We start from the raw sequence: 26,354 nt of genomic DNA, 5'->3' as shown, positions 1-26,354 counted from the left end.
AAGAGGAGATGATTAAAAATATCCAGAAGGAAAAATATCCAGAGATAGAATGGTGTACACATTTGTGATCCCAGTTTTCTGGATACACAGCCAGAGGACCAAAAGGTTAGCCCAGTCCGCAGGAAGTCTAGCAACTTAGGGAGACCCTATCTCAAAATAAAAAATTTAGAAAGGTCTGGCCATATATCTCAGTGTGAAGGCCCTGGGTTCAATCCCCAGTATCACAGAATAAAACAACCCAAGTGCTGAAGTAGTGGGACACTGAATTTCCATAAAGTGCTAAGGAAGACAGACTCACATTCAAGGCTAAGCTATGGTTGCACCAATGCGGAGCAATTTCAGGGAAGACCTGAGGGCATCCACAGAGGTGCGAGAAATAGGCAAGTGCACAAGAGTCACTACCGGGCTCCCAGGCCTAGAAAAGTGTGAATGGGAAAGTGAGGTGTAACAAGTACCACCTCAAGTCTGACTATAGTTTGTTCAGCCCAGTGTTTTGTAGCCGGAGAGAGAATATTTTGTTCAGTGATTTTTAGAATTAAAATATGTGCTCCGTGTTGACATATATTGGGGAGCTCCCTGTGGTCTCACTCCCCACCAGTCAGTGCTGCTCATGTGATGCTCCCCATTCTCAGCAAGTCTCAGAGCTAAGCCCAAGGCAGGGCTTCCTCTGCCAACCTGCCCAAGTGATGCCCATCATTCAAGATTAGATTGGTGAGCAGAGATGGGCTCTGTCTGTTGGAAAATGAAGCAAGCATTATTTAAGTTCCTCTTCACTTAATGCATCAAGCTAATCTGCCAAGGTATTTCTGTATCACAAGGGACCATTTGCTAGAAGCTTGCATGGCAAAAGCATTTAATGTTTACTGAGTGAATGTATAATAAAGCTGTGTCACTGAACACTTAAGTAAACATGGCTTATCAGAGGGAAGGGGGTGTGGTGTCAGGAAGGAAAATCACGCCTCACTAATCTCCTAGAGTTCTTTAGCACATAAATAAGCATATGGATAAGAGGGAACCACAGAACTCAGTTTCATTTGACTTTCAAAAACCTGTGAGAAAATCCCACTTCAACGCCTGTTTTTAAAAAATTGAGTCACTAAGGGTTGTTTTGTCATGAATATGGAATTGGCTTAAAGACCATAAACAAAGCTAAAGATAAGTGGATACGTTCCCAGATGGAAAATTATAAACAGTGGGGTTTCCTCAGATCTGATCTATGATGGGGCTTTTGCTAAGCTTGTGAATGACCCAGATTGAGAAGTGGATATTGAGTCCCTGAGTTCAGGTAATACCTCATTCTTCTGGGGAGAATTTCAAGTTGATAGCAAGGCAATTCCAGTTGGAGCTGAATAGTCATGTGTTTGGGCCATGCCGTATGAAAAAGAAGTGAAAGATACAGTTCCTGGCCTTAAAGAATTAAGAATCGTGGCTAGGTATTTAGCTCTGCGGCATAAGTGCCTGCCTGCCAAGCGTAAGGTCATGAGTTCGATCCCTGGCACAAAAAAAAAAAAAAAAAAAAAAAAAAGGGAATTAATAAGCAAGTTAGGATAAAAGCCGCGGCTTCCTTTGCTGTTAGGCACAGTGGGGACAACTGCAAACACGAGCGAGGCATCAGAGTTCAGAGATGGGGGACGGCAGATGTCAAGAGGGGTGAGGACGACCTCTTGGAGGAGGCAGAGTTTACAAAGATCTTGAAGAACAGCCAGGGTTCGGATGGGTGCAGAGGAGGGTGAGAGCTTTCTTGCTAAAAGCTGCTACTGAACGTAGTCCTTGTCTTCCCTGCCAAGCACTGCCCAGGCGCAGGGCTTAAATGCATGATAGCTTTACCTCAGTCTGGTAATGTAGGTGGTATCCCCATTTTCCAAAGGAAGAACCAGAGGCGTAAGAAAAGAAGTTAGCTCCAAATGACATTGCTGATAAACACGAGACCCGCTGTCTGGTAGCCTCCCATTCCGGGGGCTGTCGGCACAAGGTCCAGGGGCAGCACTGTCTGGAAGCCAGCTGAGGTGACACCTGGTATTGGGGTGCAGTGAGAGCAGGGTGGTGCATATGGAATGGATCTAAGCTACAAGGGCCCTTAATTTCTCTGGGAAACTTGAACTTAATGCTGCAGGCTCAATCCTGTGTTGAGTGGAAAAGGAAGGAAATTGAAACCATACTCTGGAATTGGGGGCCCTAGACCTACAGCCTTAGCCAAGCGGGCTGGAAGAAATAGAAGAAGCCAGTGGGTGTCTTCGGAGGAGAAATTGGCCAAGCTGAGGGTGACTTTATTTGGTGCCCTATGCCGGACCATGTGATTAGCCTCATCTGCATCTAGCAGAGCCATCAGAATGTGGCCCACTTCCGGGTGACGTCCTGGGAGTCATCTGAGCCATATGGAGATATAGACAGTTGTCACATCCCATCTTGCCCACTCAGGGACTCAGGTGACCTTAGGAAGTATGGTGGGTTCCTGAGCACTTTTGTCACTGCTCAGGTGGGACATGGTGTCCGTGCCCTTTGAATCACCGCTTCCCTGACTTCTTTGGTAAACACAGGGGTGACAGATCTCAGTCTCTGAGGTCACAGCAGGACAGAGGGCCTTTGGGGGTCTGTGAGCAGGGATATAGTGTCACAGTGTTTGAGTGTTCTGGGGCCATGTGGTGTCTGGAACTGGGCATGATGCTCTGGGTTGCAAGATGAGTGCATTTCGGATGAATCATCAATTATTTGATTAAACCTTGACACCTAAAACTGTTACCTGAAGCAACCATTTCTAGCAGTTCAGTGGAAAGACCACTAAATTTGGTCTGAAGGTGACAGCATATAAACAAACATTTGCTATTCCTTGAGTTAGGTGTGTGACCAAGGTTGGTACCTGAACTTCTCTGAGCCTTAGTTTCCTTGGCCATGAAATGAACACGCTGTTGGTACCAGTCTCATAAGTTCTTGTGATGATGAAAAACAAAACAAAGGCAAACAACTAAGTGGCAAAACCCTCTGGATGTCTCAACTGGCACATCGTGCAGCGGGACTGCCGCTGCCCCAGACACCTCACACACTGCCAGCTTTCCCTGTGTGTGTGCCCTGGGCGGCCCGAGCTCCCCACTGCAGGGACCTCACCATGCTGCACCGGTCTCTGGGGGATGAAGTACCAGCCTGCCCTGCTCATTACCCATGTGCGCCTTGCAGGCTAGAGGGTGCTTCCACCATCTCTATAGTCAGCACCAAGACACCGCTTGGCCAATGGTAGATGTGCAAAAAGTTTGACAGTCATCAACAGAAGAATGAGTACATTACCTACTACCCCTGTGAGAACGGAAAATGAACTTTTATTTGACATCTCCCCCCCACCAAAAATGATTAGTACAGAATTGTCTGGATTCCTACAAGCATCTGTTTAGTAACTCACTTTAGACTTTTTCCAGGAATCAACATAAACACCGTTGGTTTTCTCTGCTAGCATTCCTATCTCCACTTTTTGAAAATATGATCAACGCCAAGCTCTGCCATTTTCTGTTCTCTTTCCAAATTTTTTGAGATTTTTCATCAAAGTTTAAAAGGAGATATACTTTGCACTTTCCAAAAATGATGGGGTGCACTGGTTGGAGAACAGAACTACAGAGGTTGCTTGGGGTCAAATTTCCCTACTAATGTAGTTTATCTTCCCTTTCTGACCTTAATACTTTTATATTTTCTGGTACTCTTTCATATACTCTTAATAGCAAAAGTTATAGGCATAAGACCCTTGAAACTTTGATTTGTTGCTTTTAATTTTCTCGTAAGTTCTCAATGTCCTCAGTTACCTGGTTTACACTCTCTGAATTCCTCTAGGATTTTTTTTTTTTTTTGTTTTTTTATCCTTTTGAGACAGGGTCTCTCTATGCAGTTCAGGCTGGCCTTAAGCTCACTTTGTAGCCAGGCTGGTCTCAGACACGCAATGATCTTCCTGCCTCAGCCTCCTGTGTACTGGGATTACAGGCATGTGCTGCTTCTCCCATCTGTTCCTCTGGCTTTGAGCACAGCTTTAGAAAACTTTCCTGCTTTTAGTACTTTTGTTAACCTCAGCTTGTCTTGAGTTTCAACTTCTTGAAGTGTTTCTTAGATGTAAATGCCACCTTTCTGTAGCAGTTCCATACACTCTTCTTCTAAAATCCAAGGTCATGGGCTGGGGATTTAGCTCAGTGGTGTAAGTGTCTGCCTGGCAAGTGCAAGGTCATGAGTTTGATACACGGTATGGGACGGGGGAGTAGCCATGTTATAAAATCCAAAGTTCACTGGGAAGTGTAGTTTTTAGTAGAACTGACCTAGACCCTATAAAACTAGGGTCCATCATACCCCTAGTGGGTCTGTCACGTGAGCCTTTCATCTTATGAATGGTCCCCTAGGCCAGTCATATGCAGAGATGTGGTATTTATACACCAGGTAGTACTACTGTGCTACAGAAGATGAAATTTGAGTCATTTTAGGAAAATGAATGTGTGGGCCTTGAGGTCATAATAAGTGAAATAAGTTAGTTTAAATATCACATGGTTTCTTTTATATGAAAAACTCAAAGTATAAATACTTTAAAGAGCAAAGTATGGGATGGATAATAGGAATTAGAGAGACAGATCTTTTGCAAATGGGAAAGGGGTCTTGGGGTGGCAGGAACGTGGAGGGAGACCGGGAAGGGAAGAAGTAAAAAGAATTACGGTGGCCATGTACTTGTACCAACTCTGCAAGATGAGTGTAATCACTATGGACTGCAAACATGTACCAATAAAACCTTTTTTAAACATATACCAAGAAAACTACATACCATTCTGTTGGTAAAATTACTGAAGTTCTCAACCAGCACCTGCTTGATCATGTCTGGCTCAGAAATAACAATATACATCCGACGACCAAGATAATACCTGGGAGGAATAAAAAAATTACTTTAAAATGTGTTGCCTTTATCCACTCATTTCTCTTTTCAAAAAAAATCACAGTGGTTTCGAATGAAGGATAAAGTTACATAGGAAGCAAGTGCAGAAGAGACAAGGAAATATACATTCTGATCATAAAGGACAATAGAAGTATGATGATCTGACATCAGAGGTCTTCCACCAGCATTCATGGAATGCCACCTTGAGCCAGTCCCTGCAGAGTCTAGGTTGAGTAAGACACATCCCTGCCTCAAGAGCTTCTATCCTGGTGGGAAGATAAATCTCACAAATGTCAGTGCAGTAAAAACAGATTCACAAGATTCAGCACTAAGACAAAGGCAAAAGGCAGAGGTCAGTGTAATCTGTATTTCCAAACTTGGGGAGGTAGACATTCTAGCAGGAGAAGACCAGTATCCTTTGTATCGCTCCTTAAAGAGTCTAAAGAACATGAATGAACAGATGCTTGTGGGAATTCGAGACGATTAGACTTGCTGGGGGCAGGCTACACATCTGGTTTCTACAACTGAGGTGAAGAAGCTCCAAAGATATTTATGACATTTCAGAAACCGGAGGGCTCAAGCCACTAAGTTGCGGGTGATGACCTCTTTCTGGAGTGAGCGTCTCTGTGCATGTCTTAGTATATATAGAAAGTAAGAATTATAGAACTCAAACAGGCCTCAAACTCGTGATGATCTCCTGTTTCTTCCTCCAGAGTGCTGAGATTATAGGTATTGTCTTGGTGACTTTTCTCATATTGCTGGGACAAAATACCCTGCCTGCAAAGTTAAGGAGGGAAAGGTTGGGGCCAGGGATATAGCTCAGCAGCAGACGTGCCTGTCTGGCACATGGTCCTGAGTTGGATTCCCCATTTAAAAAAAAAAAAAAAGGAAAGAAAGGTTTATTTAGCTCACAGTTTGTGTAGGTTTCAGTCCTCAATCAGCTGGTGGCATAGCACAGGAGCACAGGCATACCACTTCAAGGTAGCAGAAGACAGCAAAAGGTGGGGGGAGCAAGCCTCTTTTCCTGCCTTATATTGTGAGCAGGCTACCACCCTCTAGGGCAGGTGTAGCATTCATACCATCTCCCAGCCCTCCTCTGCACAGGCTGAGGATGTTTACAAAGTGAGAATCTTGGCCTCCTGCTGTGTCACTTCCAAACTTCTCAAGTTGGCACAATGTATCAACCGTAACAGGCGTGAACCTCAACATGCATGGACCTTTCTTTGTATTTTTCAGAGTACAGTACAATGAGGGTACAAAGCAACCAAGATTAAGTAGCAGAGTCATTGTCTAACATGGGGAACAAGTAGGTTATCAGCAAAAAGTGTGATGTCCTGGAGCATGAGTGACATTAGAACACCCAACTCAGAGCTGGAGAGGGGAGAATGCAGGCTTCCCAGACGATGTGAGCAGAAGTTAGTTCAGGAATGCACTGACGGAGGAGGACAGCTCAGGCTGGCTCACTTTGTATCCCAGGCTGGCCTCAAACTTGCAGTGATCCTCGTGGGATTATAGGCGTGCACCACACCTGACTCTCCAATTTAAAATACGCTTAAAAATTATGTAAAGTTTATCACTGGTCATTTAAGAAGTGCAAATTAAAACAACACAGATTCCATCTCATCCCACCAAGAATGGCTATTTTCAAGAAATCAATCAGTAACAAATGCTGAAGAGGAGAAAAAGAAACCCTTCTTCACAGTTGAAGTATAAACTTGTATAACCACAGTGGAAATTAGTATGGAGGTTCCTCAAAGAACTAAAAATAGGGCCAGGGATATAGCTCAGTGGCACAGCGCCTGCCTGGCAAGTGCAAGACCTGTAGTTCAATTCCTGGTACCAAAACAAAAACAAAAACTAAAACTAGAAATTTCATTTGACCCAGCTGCACTCCTAGGTATCATCCCCAAAGAGTTAAAGACATCATATCACTGTGATGTATGTATAACTATAGTTATCGCAGCATCTTGGATTTACAGATAAATTTGGAAAGTAACCTATATGTCCATCAAAAGATGAATGGGTGAAGCAAATGTGTTTATATATAATGGAGCATTACTCTGCCATAAGGAAGGATAAGCTCGTAGGAAAACGGGTGCATCTTGGGACCCTCTTTTGCCAGTGTCAGACTCATTTTTTCATTTTCTAAGTCCTTATAAAGTTAATTATTATGTGGACAGATGAACAGTCAGACTAACACACCAAAAAACCTACAAAATGGGGCTGGGGATTTAGCTCAGCAGCATAAACGCCTACCTTCCAAGAAAAAGACCGTGGAATGGATAAAAATAATAAACTACTCTGCTTTCATGAATTTCAGAAATTATGCTTGATGGATGAAGTAAAAATTGTAACACCATCTGATGTGATCAGAGAATTCAGAAGAAATGCTTTAAAACTGAGCGTGGTAGTGCATACCTATAATTCTAGCTACTTGGGAGGCTGAGACAGGAGGACCACAAGTAGAAGGCCAATCTGAGTAATTTAGTGAGACCCCATCTTGAAAGAAAATTTTTTTTAAAAAAATCTATTTTATTTAAACATAAAAAGAAAGAAAAAGAGGAAGACAAAAGCTAAAACAAAATTTTAAAGTACATTAATCAAGGGGTAACAATGGTACATGCATTGCACATTGTCAATCCCCAAATCATTCACCCAGAGCACAAGACATCTGCCTTCAATTGTCCAAACAATACCAGCACAAATCTTTCTCTTCAAAGAACTCAGAGAAATCTGTCTTAACTATTTTTACGTATGTCTAGAAATGTAGTTTTTTAAAGGATGAGAGAGTGCCTCAGTGGCAGAGTAACCCTGGTCTGATTCCCAGTAATGCAAAAATATTTGTAATAAAATAGTAAAAAAGTTGGGGCTGGGGATTTAGCTCAGCGGCATAAGCACCTGCCTTGCAAGCAGGCAGTCGTGAGTTCAATCCCCGGTACCGAAAGAAAAAAAAATAGTAAAAAAATAAATACTTTAGGCAATTATATTTGAAAAATAAGAACATAAAGGGAAGTAAGATTTCTACCTGTCATTTGAATAATACATTGATAAATTATGCATATTTGTGCACTAATAAAACTATACAGTGCTCCAAAAACTTTAGCAAGTCAAAGGGGCATGCTAAACAGTGTTCAAGTAACCTACAAGTTAATACAGATGAAACAAGCAATGAGGGAACAAAATGAAATAAATATATTGCTATATTAAATATAAATAGAATATCATAATTAGATAACATGAAAACTTGGAGTTTCCACGAAAGCAGTGCCAGGGAGAAATTTACAGCACTGAATCCTACCCTAAAAAAGAGGAAATACCTTGAATTAATAAGCTGTTTTCCTACCCCCAAGAAACTAGAAAAAGCAAAAGAAAAACTTAAGCCATACCAGAAGAAAAAAAAAAAATGATAAAAGCAAAAGCAATGAAGGGAAAACAAAACAATTTTTAAATTAATAAAACAGAAAACTGATTCTTTGAAAAACTATCAGTGAATTTAATAAGCATCTAGGAAGACCAACAGGAGCAAAGAGAAAGGACACAAATCACCAAATCAAGAACAGAAGGGATTCTTACCGTGAATGTGCCAGTCATTAAAAGGATGGCTACAAACAGCTTTTGAAAACTAAGAAGAAATGGACCAATTCCTTGAAAGCTTCACACTACTAAAACTCAACCAACATGAGTGAAACAATCTAAATAATCCTATACACATAAAAAAAATTGAATTCACATTTTTAAGTTTCCTGAAAAAAAACTTCAGGCCCAGATGGTTTCAATGGAGAATTCTGCCAAATATTTACAGAAGAACTAATGATAACTTTGTGTAATCTCTTCTAAAAGATAACAGAGGTGAGAATGTTTCCCAACTCAATTTGTGAGGAAGTATGATACCAGAACCAGATAAAGAAGGTATGAAGAGAGAAAACTATAGGTCAGTATTCCTCAAGTTTCAGCCACAAAAACCTTCAACCAATCAAATCTAACCATGTGTAAGAAGTATTATGCATCACAACCAAGTATATTCATAATAAGTACACAAAGATAGTTCAGTGTTTTAAAATCTTTCCACATAATCCACATTTTAACAGTCTTTAAAAAGATATGATCAGTTCTGTTGGCCCAGAGAAATCATTTGACAAAATCCAGTATTTGTTCACGATAAAAACCTTCAGAATAGAGGGAAATTTCTTCCCCCTGAGAAGGGCGTTTACCAAGGCTTCAGTCATGTGTAGTGTTGGAAAGACTGCACTTTCCTCTAAGATTGGGACAGGACAAGGGTGTCCACTCTCATTCCTCACACACATGGAACTGGAAGTTCTTGTCAATATAATACATCAAAAAAAGTAAACAGGAAGCATATAGATAGGAAAGGAATAAAGAAAACAGTCTATAATCACATGACATCATTGTCCATGGAGAAAACAGGAACTAAAAGATGGTTACAAGATTGCAGCTCAGCATACAAAAAAATCAATAGCATTTCTGTGTGCTAACAGTGAACATGTGGAAACCAAAATTAAAACACAGCACCACTGATATGTTAATAGTTTAAAGAGAGCCTGAATAATGGAAAGACTTATGTTCACAAAATGGAAGGTATCATAAAGAAATTAATTTTCCCCAAACTGGCCTACAGTTAATACAATTCCAAAGTCTCAGCAAGAATTTTTTGTAGATGTAGATGAATTATTTTAAAATATCCTTACAACTGAGTTGTCTTCTGGGAGAATGCTTGCTAGTCAGACTGGTTTGTAACCTGACAAAGTGAGTCTTATATAATACACACGTGCAAGTTAACAACTCAGATGTTCTTAAGTTAAGGACTTAGTGCATCCAGACTTAGAATAAGTAGAACAAGACTTAGAATAAGTAAAATAATTTTGAAAAGAAGGAATGAAATAGAATTAATCAATACATCAGATCTTGAGACTTGGCCATAGTAGTTAAGACAAGAGTATGTGGCATGGGGGAGGGAGGGAGGGGCCTCTGCCTTTACACATGCACATGGATAGCAGCTGCATGAGCTCTGGGCCAGTGTCAGTCTCCTGGTTTTGCAAATGTGCTATAGGCTTAGCTTGGTGGTGCACGCCTCTAATCCCAGAACTCTGGAGGCTGAGGCAGGAGGATTGCTGTGAGTTTGAGGCCAGCCTGGACTACCAAGTGAGTTTGATGTCAGCCTGAACTGCATAGTGAGTCTGTCTCGAAAAGACAAAGAAAAAAATACATATACTATAGTTATGAAAGCAGCTACCACTGGGAGACACTGGGTAAAAGGGACACAGCAGCTCCCTGAATGTTTTGTTTGTTTGTTGTAACTTCCTCTGAATCTATAATTATTTCAAAATAAAATGTTTTAACAAGTCAGCTAGGAACTCAGCTGTAAAGCACAGCCTTGTTCTTCCCAAAGCCTAAGCTATCAGGTCTGAGTGGGATGCCAGAAATATGCATTCAAACAGGCTCCCAGATCCTACTAAATTGAGGACAGTGGTTTGCAGCCTTGGCAGCTGAGGGCTTATCAAAATCAGTGGCGGAGTATCTAGAAAATAACCATGGCCCTGAATAGCTTCCCAGCCCAGAGCCTCGCTGGAGTGGGACAGTCACCTGTTACCCTAATGAGCTTCCAGAGGATCCTGATGGGGTTGACAATAAACAGGTTGGGGACCTAAGTGATTTTATCTAGCCAAGGTTCCCATCCATTGACATTTCTCTGAATTCTTAGCTGTAGAAGCCAACCATGCACGCTATTTGTTAAGATATTTGTATTGATCATATTAGTATCAAAATATTTTTGTACATAATCTGGATTTTAAAAAGAAATAATAGCTGTACATTCCAATGAAAGTTGTCCTTGTAAATACGCACCTTGGGATTCTGTTTATTTCTAACAATATTGTTAATGCTAAAACCAGTTCCTTTGAAATTGCTGTGAACCGTGTGAGAAAACTGGCCCTATTTTACATGTAAATTATGTAATCTTGTGAGTCTACATAAAAATGCTCATCTGCAGTTTGAGGAGCTGCTGGAAAGATCTCGAATAGAGATAAATGTGTGTAAAGCCCAGCAGAGGCGCAGATACATGGTGCTTCACGTACATGGTGTGTGGATGGAGCCACTGTGATTACCTGGCCACCAGCCTTGGGGAGCCACCCTCCCCAGTTCCATGCATTGCTAAAGGAGCCGTAGATCATAGAACCCTGTCCTCCTGATCACAGGGATGGACCCACTCTCCAGGCATCCTATCTCCTTGGTCCAAGGGGTGCACGCATGACCCAGTCATGGCCAGTCATCGGGATTCCTCGTTGAGATTTCCCCATGGACACTGGGGTGACACGCTCTGTCTTTTTTCTGTAGCTACTATATGGATTTAGGGTGGTTCTACATAGAGAGAAGCTGTCTGCAGAAAGAGCTGAGAGAGACCAGCAGAGATTTTAAACAGACAAAGAGACTGGCTATGAAGTGCAAATTTGCGTTCAGGACTCTGCTTTCTAAGGCTTTTCATTTGATCCCTCAAGCTTTAGTCGGCTAGTCTGTGCTAAGGTTGGTGTGACGTTGGTATCTATCACATATAATCAAAAGTGCTGGGCTGGGGATTTAGCTCAGTGGCTTAAGCGCCTGCCTGGCAAGTGCCAGGTCTTGAGTTCGATCCCAGGTACAAAAAAAAAAAAAAAAAAAAAAAAAAAAAAAAGTCCTAGCTAGCATGATGCCCTCTCTCTTCTCCTTATGACAACATGATATCATGGACCCCTCAAAGCTTATGTCCCTATAAGGGCCTGATCTTGGTTTTGTACTTTGGTGTGAGTGACAGTTTGAAGGGTCCCACCAAAGTTTATGTTGAAATTCAATCCCCATGTTGAGGTATTACGAGGTGGGACTTTTAAGATGTTAGTAGGTCAGGTGAGTTCTGCACCATTACCGGATTGGCCATTCACTGGCCCAGCTGATTATGTTGAGAAAGGCTCTGGTATAAAAAGCTGGTTAGCTGTCTCTTGAAAGCAACCCTGTGATGCCCTGCACCACCTTGGGACTCCACAAGAGTATGTACCAGCAAGAAACCCTCCTCAGATGTGACCCCTCCACTGGGCCTCCTACCCTCCAGAGCCACGAGCTGGACAAACCTTTTTTCTTTATAAATTAACCTGTCTGCAGTATTCAGTTGTAGCAACAGAAAAGGAACTAAGTTGATACAAATGCCCCACAAAGCCTTCTTGCTTCCTGAGACAGCAAGAGAGCCCAACAGGTGGGACTCATTGCTATCATTCTAGGATTAAACTCCTGAAACTGGCTGCAGCTGAAATATATGAGTAAAAACTAGGTGATCTCTGCAGTTGTCTATAGCTTTAAATCCTATCATTCTTAAGAATCCTCATGGAAGTTTAATTATGGTTTTGAATATTAAGTCTGCTCTCTGTAGGGTGATAGCAAAGTTGCAAAAACAACTTTCTAACCCAGCGAAACCAGTCAGTGCAGTATTTGGACGGATTGCACATCTTTCTTGGAACTTTGAGGCAATAAGGATTGTTAGCATCTATGGAGTATCTACTATATTATCTCATTTAATCCTCTTAGAAATGGATGCAATAGTTATCACATCCACTTTTTAAGAGTAGGAATCTAAGACCAAGTGTGGCTAAGTGCCTTGACCCTGACCTCAGGCAGAGCTGCCTCACCACTGAATACACTGTTCTCTCCTCTCCTCCCAGGCTGCCTGATTTGAGGGGCTGCTTGTTGCAAGTAGGTGTGTGAGAGAAAACAGAAACAGTTTGCTAGCCCAGCAGTCTGTGACCCTGAAGGTGGAGATTTAGGGCAGATTCTTGCTTAATGGGCCAGAAAACCCAAGTCCAATTAAGGAGGTCAGGTCTCGGCTCCCCTCTAACCCAAACTTGTATTTAGACTCCGTTAGGGACAAGAAATCTATAACCAGTTATTCATTCATACTTATTTATGCACATAATAATTTGCTTATTCAATTCCAAAGCACCTGGATGATGAGAAAATGTAGGCAAATCAGGGAAGTATTGTGCAGACAAAAATAACTTGTCTGACTTGTTTAATTACTGGTTTTCTGTTTTTAAAAAAAGCTGACCAGTCGGTTCAACCAAAATAGCATAGTTGCTTTCTGGGGACCAGAGGAGGAGAGACTGGTGGCATTAGCCTGGGGGCTGCCTGGCCATTTTGGAGGGCCTGCTCTTGACAAGGTGACTGAGATAGATTATTGGTGGGGTGGGGTGGGGTCACCCACAGGCACAGACACATACAACATATCCAACTTCTACTGCTAAATAGAAAAAGTGCATCGTAAAATAGTATGCAGGGTTCTGTTAGTGGATAACAGGAAATCTTGTTAGTTTTTATTTTTAATTTTTTTTTTTTTGAGACTATAGCTCAGCCTCCCGAGTGCTGGGGCTACAGGCCTGTGCCACCACACCCTGCTACAGCTAATCTTAGTATTAATTAATACATTCAAGAAGTGTTTATTGAGCACATAATTTGCTCCAGGCATCATGCTGTGCCCTGCTGACAGACTCCTAAAAGTCTGGAAGGAGATGTATTAGATAGCTAAAAGTGCCTGTGTCTGCAGCCAGGAATCGTGGGGCTGTTTATTTTTCATGTTATTTATTCTATAGTGTTCCAGTATTTTATAAGAACATGTGACTTTGGGACAGGGGAAAAGGGGGAAGGGGATGTACTCCTGGATTGGCTCCGCTGGGGATGCTGGGACAGAGTGAGGTTGGCAGTGCCCAGCCGTAGGCATGGCGTCTCAGGGACTCAGTTTGAGGCCTTGTCTTGTGATGTAACAACTGGGTTTCCTTGAGCAAATCCCAGCCTTCTTCTGTCTGTTTCTTTGTTGAAAGAGGCTGTCTCAGGAGTCAAAGGAGAGGTCTGTCAGCCCTGGTGCTGTATGCAAATGTCAGCAGTGATCAGCTCCTCCCAAAGAGGCAAGGGTCCTGCAGCAGTGGGCTGCACCACATGGTGCCCTGGGGGAGATAGGGAGGCTCCTGCTGGGGGCCTGAAGGAATAGGAACACAGGCACCACTGGCAGAGGGCCTTCCGCCCCTGCAGGCAGACCGACTGTGACTTTGAGGTCCTCACCAATCTCCGTGATGGTTTATTTCCCAGCAGGTGGGGAGCGCTCCAGGAGAACTGCTGTGCTGGCCTGAGTCCCACCTTTGGTTGGAACACAGACATGAAGGTACCAGGAAGCTGCATGGGGTGAGGTGATCATGGTTGTGTATCTGAGACTTGCAACTTCCAAAAAGTTCAGCAAAGAAAAGGAGCGGCCCGCGACTGGGAGCTCCTGGGCTCACAGGCCCCTCCTGGGCTGGGCGGCTGCCACAGTGCATGCAGGAGAAACCGTGGCCCAGGAGTCCTGGTGCTCTGGTCTTACTGGGATTGCAGTGGTGTGGTGACCTTCGCGGTCACTATCCAGTCTGTTAGTAGGGCCAGAGGCAGGACATGACAGGGCAGACTCAAGCTATCAGAGGCTTGGGGAGCCTGTGACAGGCACACGACTTAGAGTTGGGAGTCGCTTTCTCCTGCTCTTGTCCATCACTGTGGACAGCGGGTGTCCATCAGCTGCCCGTGGAGGCCTCAAGAAATTCATGCCTAGGGACCTTGCTCAGACAGATGCAGCGAGGCAGCCTTCTAGAACTTTCCTCTCAGGGGGCACTGCGGTCTTTGTGACACTCTCTCCTACCTCTTTGTGCTGGCAGAATCCCTGTCCCCCAGGTCCTGGCCACCCTTGTGCCTGACCTCAGAGGTTTACATCTCAGGCATCCTTCCTTGTCTTTCTGGTCTGCTGCTTTCTGGCTCTACCTGAAGTCCCCAGCTCAGCTTTTCTACCCAGGACTCAGAGACCTGCAAATCCGATTAGGGCACCCCTGGATAGAGACCCTTCATGGTTTGCAAAGATCTGGCCCTTTGGGGTTTTAGCACATAGCACACAACACCCTTCACCACATGGCCCTGCCGGCTCTGTGGCCTTGCCCCTCTCTATTTCCCAGCACCCCAAGAGCCAGTGCTAATAACCAGTCTGCACCTCCCAAGGCCCCTCAAGTTCTCATCTCTTGTATATGCTCCTCCCTCTTTCTTTTCTGGTTGACTCCTAGTGGTTCCCCGGTAACTGTAATTTTCTCTCTCTCTCTCTCTCTCTCTCTCTCTCTCTCTCTCTCTCTCTCTGTTAGACAGGATCTTGCTATGCAGTTCATGCTGGCCTTGAATTGACATATTCACACTGGCCTCGAACTCATGGGGATCTTCCTCCCTCAGCCTTCCCAGTGCTAATGTGATCTTTTCTTGACTATTGATTTCCAGTGCTTTAAACACGGACCTTGCCTTATTTATCTTCTCCAGCTAGGGCTGACTGTAGTATCCCACAGGCACTAGGGGTTCCCTGGTGTTGATGGAGGGTGCTGCCTCTCTCACGTGGAGCACTGCATCGCTCCTAACCCACTTCTTTGTCTCTGAACCAACCCCCACAAGGGCCAAATTCACCTTCGCAAGACAGGAGCTGACCGTAGGCTCCTGTGCACACTGTGGCTGTCTGTTAATCAAGTGACAGGCAGCAGCTTCTTGATGTACCCAGGGCCTTTCTTGGACCAAGGTTTCCAGATCTCCTCAGTTCACAGCACCCTTAGTGACTCAATAATCTTTACGCCAACCTTTAGGCCAAAGAAGTACTTAGTGGTCTCATTTCTCAGTAGTTCTGTACGAACAATGAATATTCATGGTCTAACAATGTAGTGAGCATTTGAAAAACTCACATAAATTTGAAGCAATTCTCACAGAGACCGACAGGTGTCGCTGTATTTTTCATGACTATTTAGGATGTCCCAGGAAGCCCCAGCTTCACTGTAATCTCCGGGAGTGGCTCAGCACACAGCTTGAGGAGCACAGCCTCTCCCCTCCCCCTCTTCTTTCTCCTCCTCCTCCTCCAATATGCAGTTCAGGCTAGCCTTGCACTCACTTTGTAGCCCAGGCTGGTCTCGAACTTGCAATGATCCTCTTGCCTCAGCCTCCTGAGTGTTGCCTGGTTCAGCTTTCCTTCTTGCTATTAAAGTTATCTGTGAGTCTTTAGATTTTCCATCTTTCTCCATGCCCTCTGAAATGCGACTTTCTCTCTTCAGCATGGAAAACCCTCCCGGATCATGAGGTCACCCGCTCTCTCTTCTGTGGAGCTGTCTTGGGCCCTTCACTCCTGGCAGTTTCCAAGAAACTCGGCACATTTCACTCTTGATCTGCATTACATCGTTGATCTATCAACAGCCTTTGCACTGAGGTTTTCAAGGACAGAGCCCTGATGTCCCTGTTCTTGCCCCTGGAGGACATAAAGTCAGACTTGAGACCTCACAACTTTTCCCTCTTTACTCTCACTTACCCTACATCCCCCAAGCCACCCGTCCCTGGCCATTTCTAACTCTCGGGGTCCCTCTACCTACCGTGCTCCCAGCCTCCTGAAGCGGTATCACCTGTCCCCTGAGTGCCTACCTTTGTGGCCCACACAGGGTGAATCCAGGTCTGGAAGGGCCAAGAGTCACTCATTGGTTGCTGAATACACAGGACCCTCACACGTTTCCCACTCCAGTCAAAGACTGCATCTGGATCAGCTTCCATGGTGTGGTGACATGGAGATTATCTGTCACCCAGGCCTCCTGTCAGGGAAGAACTTACTGTCTAGCTGCAGAGGCAGCTGTCAGCTCCTTCTGAGTTGGTTTTGGCTGCAGAGAGCCCTATTTCTTGAGGGGACCCCCTTCCTGGGAAAGGCCTCCCGTGACTGAGCTAAGCAGAAGGTGGAGCAGTCATTGTGTCCTGGGGGAGAGTGACTGTCAGCTCCTAGAAACCAGCCCGCAAAACATGGTTCTAATAAGTCAACAGTTACTAGCAAAAAGCATTGAAATACATCTTGTTATGTTTTAGTTCTAAAATGTCTTCCCGGAGTATCACGTGTTTGGAAGGTGACTAAATCACAGGGTGCTATGATACTCATCCGTGGATGTGCTGACAGGAGGTGGGCCTGGTTGGAGGTGGTCACTGGGGTGGCCTCGAAGGGCGTGTTCTTGTTCTGATCTCCTCTTTCTCTCTCTGCTTCCTGGCTGCAATCAGGTGAGCAGCTCTCCTCCACCAGGCCCCTTTGCCATGCTGATTCTGCCCTGGAGCCAGCTATCTATGGACTGAATCTTCTGAAATGTGACCCAAAAGAAACCTCTTCTCCTTTAAGTAGCAAGTGTGAAGAATTTTGTCCCAGCAGCAGGAAGTGACTAACACATGCCCTCAGCCTGGCAACTAAGACTTCCCAGTATGTGATGGCAGTGGACCAAGCCATTTCCCTCTAGCTCTCATCTCTCTAGCTCTTGCCCTGCTATTTCCTCCTCCAGGCTTTGTTCTTACTGGGTGGGGTGTCCTTGCCTTTCCCCCTTCTCTTACTCTTTCCTCTAGTTTGTCCTTCAAGACCATGCTCAAGTTCCTCCTCCTTCTCCTAGAAGCTGTCGCTGCATGCATGGGCCATGATCCAACCCAGTTGGATTACTCTGGGTTACTTGTTATGCTCAGGGAGTAGCTGGTCATTTCCTACCTGGATTTCTTGTGCAACCTAGTTCTTGTCTGTGCTGTTCTACATTAGATGTCGGGCCAGGGATGTAGCTCAGTGGCACAGCACCTGCCTGGCAAGTATGAGGTCCTGAGTTCGATTCTCCAGTACTCAAAACAAACAAGTAAGTAAATAAGATGTTGAGTCCCTTTGGGAAAGGAGATATGAGTGGTACTTGTGGAGGGGAGGGGTGGGCTCTGCCCTGCCATCAGCTCAATGCTTATATGGAGCAAATATCACAACAGCTGTCACATGGACCATGTCCAGAGCTGGGCAGAAAAGAATGCTCCTTGACATAGGACAACTGTCTCCTCTGTCTTTGTGCCATTGGAAGACCTGGCAGGACAGGTAAGGTCACGATGACAGGAGGAGGGAGACCATCCCAGAATAAGCAGAGAACCGACAGTAGAAAGAACACTGCATTTGGAGTCAGGACCAGAGCAAACCCTTGAGTGTGTGTGCCAATGCCTTCCTCCTGGTAGATTTCCCACGTGACAGGTAAAGGAACGGCTTTCACCAACCCCCTGGGGGACCCTTGTGCCTACTGTGGGGACTAGTCCCAAGGTTGGTTTCTGAGTGTGACACAGGCTTCATGAGGACTTGGGGCTCCTATCACACACGCCAGCCTAGGAGGGACCAGAGAGCCATGGTTCTACCAGTGGGGTCCCCAAAAAGAGGAGGCCCTGCTATGAGTTCCCGCCCTGCCTTGAACTCACACTACCTTCTGCACACTTGTTTAACCACTGAAGCCCCTGCAGCCACAGCCCCAGAAAACATACACAGTGCTTCCTCTGCGAAGGACAAGGTGGTCACAAAGGCCTGGTGTGCAGATGGTACCCGGGTATCCCCGGGACGCTGTGCAGAACAGATCCCAGGCCTGGAAGCCAGGGACACAGGTCCAAGGATGCCACATGTCTCCCAAGTGCTGGCTGTGGGGCAGCTGCTCTCTGTGTTTTCTGGAAGGAGGGAGAGAGAATGGCTCCTCCTGGCCCTGGGTGTCTTCATCTGGGAGAGGGAGCGGTCCCCCTCATCTGGTGAGTTATGGCTATATTAACCTACAGTAAAGCTTTCTTCAAAACAGAGCTCTGGCTGCAGGAGAGATTGGGCAGCAAGGGGAAAAATATCTGAAACAAACCTATAATGATAAACCTCCCTCCTCTATTGAATATACCCGCCCATTTAATTTATTCAGTTAATAAAACTTATTCCCCAGAGGGAAACAGGCAGAGGTAAGCTGCAAACCAATCTGCCTGTGTGAGTGGGGGGATACATGTATCTCTCATAACAATAAAAAAAAAAGAGTAATTAAGAGACGTATTGAAGTGTATAGAAATCCTGAAGGACATTGAGAATTCCAATTCAAGTTACTGTCCTTGGTGCAAATTTAATTCAATCGGGAATAGATAAATAAAAATAAAGAAAAAACAAATTCAGAACAGATGTTAGGCAAGCAATTTTTTTCACAGTAAGAATCATAAACATGAAGAACAGCCTATAAGGCGAAGTTGTTGGTGCAAACCAGCATCAAGCTACTAAATAAATAGCTGGATGGCACCGCAGGGACAAAGAGACATTAAAACAGTCATTTAGCTGTCCCTGAATATTTTCGCCCACACATTATGCCCAGGCATGTATATGCTAGAGAATGGCGTGTGTGTGTGTGTGTGTGCGCGCGTGTGTGTGTGTGTGTGTGTGTGTGTGCTCACGCCCAACTGCACAGATTACATGCAACACATAGACCATGGTAAGGGTAATGGTCTGCTTGCCTGTTTAGATGCAGAAGATGAACCTCAGGGCCACAGCAGAACGCACTGTCCTGAGCTAGGTATCAGAGAACCCAGATGGGAGACACTGAGAAAAGGACCACGCAGCAGGGAAAGAATTTCAGACCCAGCTGGGGAAAAGTGTGTCAGGGAGGAAAGCCAAGCCCGGATCACAGGGATGCAGATTTGGGGCTGATTACTCCAGCCCCTGCCCCATCTCACGGCCTGGAAAATGAGGTGTAAGATGAGAGACGTCTGGACGGCCGGTGCTACCTCCTTGGAGCCACTGCTCTCCTGGGAAGGGCGCCAGGCCAAGGGCTACCCAGAGACTCAGCACGGTGTGCCCCAGGCCGGCTGTGGCAGGGAGCTCCTGAAGTTGACGGTCACCCCAGGGTGCCAGGCAGAGGCTCGAGGAATCACAGAACCCCTGCACCCCTTGGGCCTCGCATCAGCGGTAAGGAGACAGGTGCTCACGTGTGTTTTCAAGGGGAGGAAATGGTCAGGAGCCTCATTCTAGTTCCACATGTAGGAAAGGCTGGGCCCAGCCCCGACACCAGATCTGACGTCTTAATGAGCGTGCCTTCCTGTGCCTCTAAGTTAGGGTGGGGCAGTGCAGCCCCAGAAGAAGCCAGCGGACAATGTGGGTCGATGGGACCCAGCTGGCATTAGGAGGGGGCATTGTTTAGTGGTCTGCTTTTCTTTGGATCCCAAGATGGTTTCTCAAAGAATCAGTCTGGACTAACTACTGATGAGGGTGATTCTGGACCTTCCTTCCCCAAGCCTTGATTTTTAAGAGCTGCTTTCCCTATCCCTTTCATTAGTCTCCCAGAAAATAAAAATGATTACCAAAATCAGCAAAATAACAAGGTCTTCCTGTTTGAAGTTTCCATGGGGACAAACCAGCCATGAAGGGCATGTACTGAGAGGCAGTTAATGTAGTCACTCAACAAGTATTTACCGAGCACTTGTTATGTGTCACGCACTGTTCTAGACACTAGGAATAGCAGCATGAACAAGAGACAAAGTTCCCGTCCTCATGGAGCATACATTCCATCAGGAGATAGAATTGTAATGTGCTGATAATGCATGAGGACTTACAAATATCTAAGGAACAACGGGAAGAGCCAGCGGGATTAACAAAGAGGACTCATACAACCCTGCTCACACTGCTTACTGATTATGTGCTTCTCATCTTAAAGCTGCTTGTGTTTCTTCATGAACTAAGCGGTAAGGTGGCAGACCAGCCAAATGTGAAGTGTTTTGGCAAGGCTGCATGGGACACTACATTGGAAGGATGTGCCCTACACAGAGTGTAAGAAGACACTTATGGATTATTAACATTTGCTATGTAAATGGTCTTAAGCAACAAAGATATATGTCCTTTACAGTCATAAAAGAGATAACTCAGAGTTTTCTCCGAGGTCTACAAATGGCCCTCTAACGGATGTCCACGGCAGGGCTGTGCTCAGTAGGGTTGTTGGTGCAGACAGCTGGGTCTGTCCCTCAGGGCAGTGGACAGATAGAACAGATACAGGGGTTAAGCACGAGCCAGAAGCAATACCTTTGATGGGAACACAGCAATGCAGTTGTTAGGGTTTCTCTGGAGGGTCCCCTCAAAGCTGCACGTGCTTGGAGGGAGGCTTTGGAAGGTGACTGGATTAGGGGGAGCCACAGCTGATTTGGTTTTGGGAGGTGGGGCTCGGCTGGAAGAAGCAGGTTGCCGGGGTGTGACCTGAAAGAGTGTACCCCCCACTTTCCGCTCTTCCCTTGACTGTCGGTCCGGGGCCCCACAGTGTGAGCATCTTTTCTCCACTAGGACCCCCTACCATGCTGAGAAAAGCGACTAGGGCAGTGATGGATCTGTAAAGCACAGAGCTAGATGAAAAACCACAGCATGGCGTGAGATCTATGAGACATGCTTTTTAAAGAAGACACAGCTAAAGATAGTTTACAATGGGATGAGACACAGTTTCCAAGAACGTTTACAAGACACACACTAACCACCATGGAACTGGGGACTGGGGGTGTGGGGGTGAGCAGGGGAATCAGGGAAAGTAAACAAACAGCTGGAGCCTGCAGGGGTACTTCCCAGCCTCCCACCGTTACCACAAAGTAGAAACACCCAGCCCCGCCCGTCAACTTGAAATGGAGGTAACCAGCCACGCAGGTCATAATGTTGACAGTTCACAATGGAGAAGTAATATACTGATGAATTCCTGTTTTCTTACGTGGAATTCCTCAGGACTGAGTATCAGATCTGTGTTTTCTCTCAAAGTTTTTTTTTCCATATTCTAATCCCAAAAGGTATTCTGGAAAACAAAAACAGTCCTGTGTCCAATAAACCCTACCTCTCACTTTCCCACTTGGAGATTTTCCAGGCACATTATCACATGAAAGGTGCTGAGACGTCCTACAATAAAGAGACCTGTGTTCTTCGACTAACTCCGTTTGACTAAGGGGACTCACCCTCTTATTTTTCCTGTAACTATTATTATTGGTGGTGGAAATGGTCCAAAGGACACACTGTGGGAAATGCCACGTTAGACTGTTTGAAGGCAGAAGACTCCAGATTCCAACGCACTCAGGAATGCACGCTTCCCCCCCCCCCCCCTCGTGCAGCTGTGTGGTCCTTAGGGTGCTTGGTTGCTAAGCCACCGTGGGCCCAGTGTGTCACTGGCAGCTCTGCTATGAGTATTTGTGTGCTGCCCAATTCCTATGTTAACCTCCTCACCCCCAAAGTGATGATAACAGGAGGTGGGACCTTCCGAAGATGACGATGGTGAGAGGGCGCGACCCTGCTGCATGCGCCTTGTCGGAGTCCTAAGGGAGCTCCTTCAGCTGCTCCACCTGATCAGGGCACAGCAAGAAGGTGCCACCTATGAACCAGGAGGCTGCCTCTCACCAGCCACAAACCTATTGGCATCTCACTGTTGGACTTGCTAGTCTCCAGAACCATGAGAAATAAACCTGTATTGTTCATCAGTTACCCAGTGTACGGATGAGGAAAGCTCCAACTGATCACCATGAAGATGAAACTGCTTTTGTCTTTGCCATGTTTGATCTCCTCATCCTGATGGAGTCGCCTTTTTCCTCCAGAACTCCAGGCAGAGCAGTTTCAGACAGTGGAAAAATGATGGGATAAATGTATTTGAGAAGGGGAAGTTTTCCAGGGGGGAAGAATGACAATGTATCTTTTACTCTAGTAATTCGCTTTTAAAGTAGGGGTTCACTGTATCTTTTGATCACACTTCATCAGGCCGGCTGGCTTCTCCACAGCCCCACCACCCCACTGCTGCTTGGCTCGGTCAGCACGGACCTGTTAACCTCTCCCACAGAGCTCACGCTCAGTGCAGGGACAGTGCGGATGCACAAGGGGCCAAAGCTGGATCGCGTGCCGGCACATAGTTGAAAGGCTGTGTGAAAGAAACCCAAATTAACAAACAAGTTACCAACTGCAGGGACCTGAGCCTGACAAATTACCTGCATGAGGAAGCTGAGCGATTGAAGGGCTGGTTCCAGGGAGAGGTGGCGAAATGGAAAATCCATGACCGAAAAAACAGAAGTCAGCCCTGCCCCTGAACAGAAAGGAGGAAATTTATGTGCGACACAAAGGCCACAGAGAGCTTGTGGGAAAGAGGAGACTCAGAGAGGTGAAGGAAGGACGGAAAAGCAGACGCATAAATTGTGAAAGGTTTGGCAGAGAGCAGTGAGATAAGAGAAGGGCTCAGATGGGGACTGCTGGGAATTTATTAAAACGAACTGAATTTATGGTGCAGTGCAAGCGTTTGTTGCTAATGGGGCTGTTTTGGTACAAAATGTGCTCCCTGGCTCACAGCCAACAGGAAGTTGGGGGCAAGATCCTGAGGGTCGTATATTCCAGCCAGAACTGTGTGGTTCGTATTGACCAGTCGGGTTCCAGAGCAGGAGGAGGGCAAACTTCATCTGCAGTTCACTCTCAAGATTTGAAAACAATAAGTAACAGCCACCTAATCATGGTGAAAAGGAAACCATGAAGCCTTGCTTAAAATGTCTTCTGCATATAAAATGATGTGGTCACTATGGAAAACAGCATGGTAGTTCTGCAAAAAGTAAAAAAGATCTCTGATAGAGCAGGGTGTTGAAGATGTGTTTGTGTATCCACAGTCAAATCTGTGTGATGCACAGTGGTCACAAGATGGACACAACCCAACTGTCCATGGACAGGTGAATGGATGAGCAAAGCATAGAGTGTACATCCTATGGAATATTATTCAGCCATAAAAAGGAGGGAAATTCTGACACATGCTCCAGGATGGATCCACCTTCAGGTTATCACTAAGTGAAATAAGAAAAATACTGTTCGGCTCCACTTCCATGTAGTATGTGAAACAAAGAAATGGTAGGCGGAATGGTAGTTGACAAGGACTGGAAGTGGCGAGGGGAACTGAGAGTGACTATGAAATGGGGGAAAAGTTCCTGTTTTGCAAGAGGAAAACAGGTGCAGAGCTGCCTGGTGCTGACGGTTGCACAGCAACATGTGTGCACACAGTGCCAGTGTATGCCAGATATCCTTCCGGTCACCTCCAGTACCTGCCTCACACTGTGAAGCTGGGACCAGCAACCCCACAGCCATGGGTCATAGTGTCCTTCCTGCTAGTCAGCTGTGGGCCCACGAAGGCCCAACCCCCTGAGTCAAATGAACCTTGTCCTGTGATCACCGCTTTGGTTTCTTGGCTTCTCGGGCCCTGGTACTCATTAGTAGGGAGGGACTTGGGGGAGGGCAGAATTCAAGGGCCAAGTGACCACTCTGTGTTGCAGGCTCTCAGCTGAGGAGGTCAGAGAGTGGAGGCCCCCTGCTCCTGATTGGCCTGAGGACCCAAGCACCTAGCAGGGGTGTCTGAGACTTAAGGAAGAGCTAAGACTCTTTGCTGGGATTTTTTAGAAGAATCCAGTGGCCAGGTTCATCATCAGGCAGCAGCTGTGGTCTAGCAGAGGAAAAAGACGAAGAGTTACAGACAGGCTCCAAAGGAAAGTGGAAAATCCGCTCAGCAGCTACTTCTTCGCTGGCTGATATGTATGGCGTGGTGTTAGCAGCGGAGGAGACGACAGCCCAGGGAGCAGCTGGATGTCCCCTGGCAGTGTCCTGCTGTGGGGGCAGTAGTGTCAGTTCAGTACCTGGAAGCTTGCTTCCACTGCAGCCTGAGTAGCACCTGAAGAGGTGCTGAAGACATAAAAGACCACAATCACCATGTCCCCCCAATGTGACAACAGGCCACTCACCAGCCATAAGATCAGGGCAAAGGTTGCTAGGTTCCTTTGCATGTAGGGGCAAAAATAGAATCACCTGCTAACAGTGCCTCCTTCGTGGTTAATGTGCAGACCCCGGAGCAGGTGTCAGAGAGTCAAACCTTCATACGCAGGCCAATGAATGGAGAGCCAAGACCGCCAGGGAGAGTCTGTGGGTTGCAAAATCTTGCAATTTGATGGTAATGTGGGGAGACATTGTTAGAAACATGGTCTTGAGATGTGAAGGATAATCAAGGAACTTATTTTAGTAGCTAAGTTTCTATTATCTGCCCCAGGCATGCAAGCTTCATAAAACTTGGTGGTGCCTTGCTAGGGAATTACTTTGTGTGCAGAGCTGTAGAAATGTTACACATAAGACTGATCAGGAATAATTGGAATGCATAGTAAACAGCCCAACCTCTACAAGATTCGAGTCCCGAGGAAGGAAAGAAAATGTGTTCCATTTTTAAAATGAGGTTTAATTATTTAAAGTTTGGAGGAATTTCAAATGTGTGTGTGGTGACATATGACAGTTTTATTCAAATGTTTACACTTAATATCTGCAGTTGATTTGCTTTTAGATGTTGAGATGACATAGATCTCATTTTGCCTCACATCTTAGTTACTTCCCTCGTTAGTGCTGGGACACTGTCCCTGACACAGTTTAAGGGAGGAGAGGTGTATTTTGGTTCACAGTTCATAGCGATTTCAGTCCATACTCAGCTGGCTCCAAGGCAAGGCAGAGGGGTGTACAGTGGAAGAGAGCTGCTCATGGCGTGTGGACACGAAGCAGGAAGTCAAGGGACAGACTGGGGAGGGAGAGAAACCTTCCCAACCACATGACCCTGCGACCCACCTCTTGTGACCAGACCCCACCTCCCAACAGCAAGTCAGCTATAAACCCCCATAAACTCGGTTATCTCCCCAAAGCTCTACCTCTAGTGCATGAAGATTTGGGGGACATTTAGATGTAAACTATAACATCCTATGTGGACAAACAGATTTAGAACTTGTTTTTCAGTTAATCAAGGGTTTCAGAAACTTGTCTCTGCTTATAGAATAGTGGCCAAAAATGAACTTGAAGCTTATGTGACTAGGTGTTTTTTGAATTTAGCAATGAGTTCCTTAAAAATTACGAAATCAAAGATGGCATGTCATTCTTCTTTTTGGATAAGCATGCCATTTGAATTCTCAATTAAATCAAGAGAAGCGCCAGAAGAATTGAGGAAACCTGTCATTTTTTAGATTGTCTGTGCAAAGGAGTTCTTGACAGAAGATGTATGTATAAATCCATGTGTTATCAGGACTTACTTCCAGAAGAGAGAATCCTTGACAGATGTCACAATGATTCATGACCATGTTACACAACTCTATTATACAGTTTGGGTTGAACAACTTGGATTTGTTGCAGGTACAATTTAACTGCAGGTACAATTCAATTAAATATGGAATTTTTATTCAAGTTTATTAGCTAGAGATAGGGCTTTTATGCAGTTTTCATATGAAACCCTCTATTGTTTGGGAACACATCTGTGCAGGTTGTCATTTGTGGGATAAAGAAGTAGTTGATGCCATATTTGGTTATCACTAGTGAAGAACAAGCTCCCTCCCCACCTCGAACCTGACATAGTGCTGTTCTCAGAGGTGGATTTTAAATATGAGTACCAAGGAGTGCAAAAGCAAAACTCTATAGCCAATTCTCCAGCCTTGGGGCCTTCCTCTCTTCCCAGCCAGCAGTCTGCGCTGACCCCAGTCCCGGGCTGTAGACCAAAAGCTAGGCTTTGTATTCTGAGGCCAGCTTCTTCAGCCCAGACCTCTTCCCACCTGAGTGGACCTTTCCACCCATCAAGTGATG

General features: G+C 45.4%; 1 protein-coding gene across 4 annotated transcripts in view; it reads right to left on the bottom strand.

Moving 5' to 3' along the window:
* The window catches only part of Tbxas1 (thromboxane A synthase 1), a 158,049-nt gene that overhangs the window by 89,649 nt on the left and 42,046 nt on the right, over positions 1-26,354 (bottom strand). For all 4 annotated transcript variants that reach the window (XM_063249598.1, XM_063249597.1, XM_063249599.1 and 1 more), the window contains exon 4: positions 4,781-4,877. In XM_063249598.1, the coding sequence (XP_063105668.1) occupies positions 4,781-4,877 (97 nt within the window). The remainder of the gene's footprint in view (positions 1-4,780; positions 4,878-26,354) is intronic.

This window comes from Cavia porcellus, unplaced genomic scaffold, assembly GCF_034190915.1.
Source record: "Cavia porcellus strain 051 isolate PalLab524CR breed Dunkin Hartley unplaced genomic scaffold, mCavPor4.1 scaffold_6, whole genome shotgun sequence".
Classification (NCBI taxonomy): Eukaryota; Metazoa; Chordata; class Mammalia; order Rodentia; family Caviidae; genus Cavia; species Cavia porcellus.
This window is presented reverse-complemented; position numbering and strand designations above follow the sequence as displayed.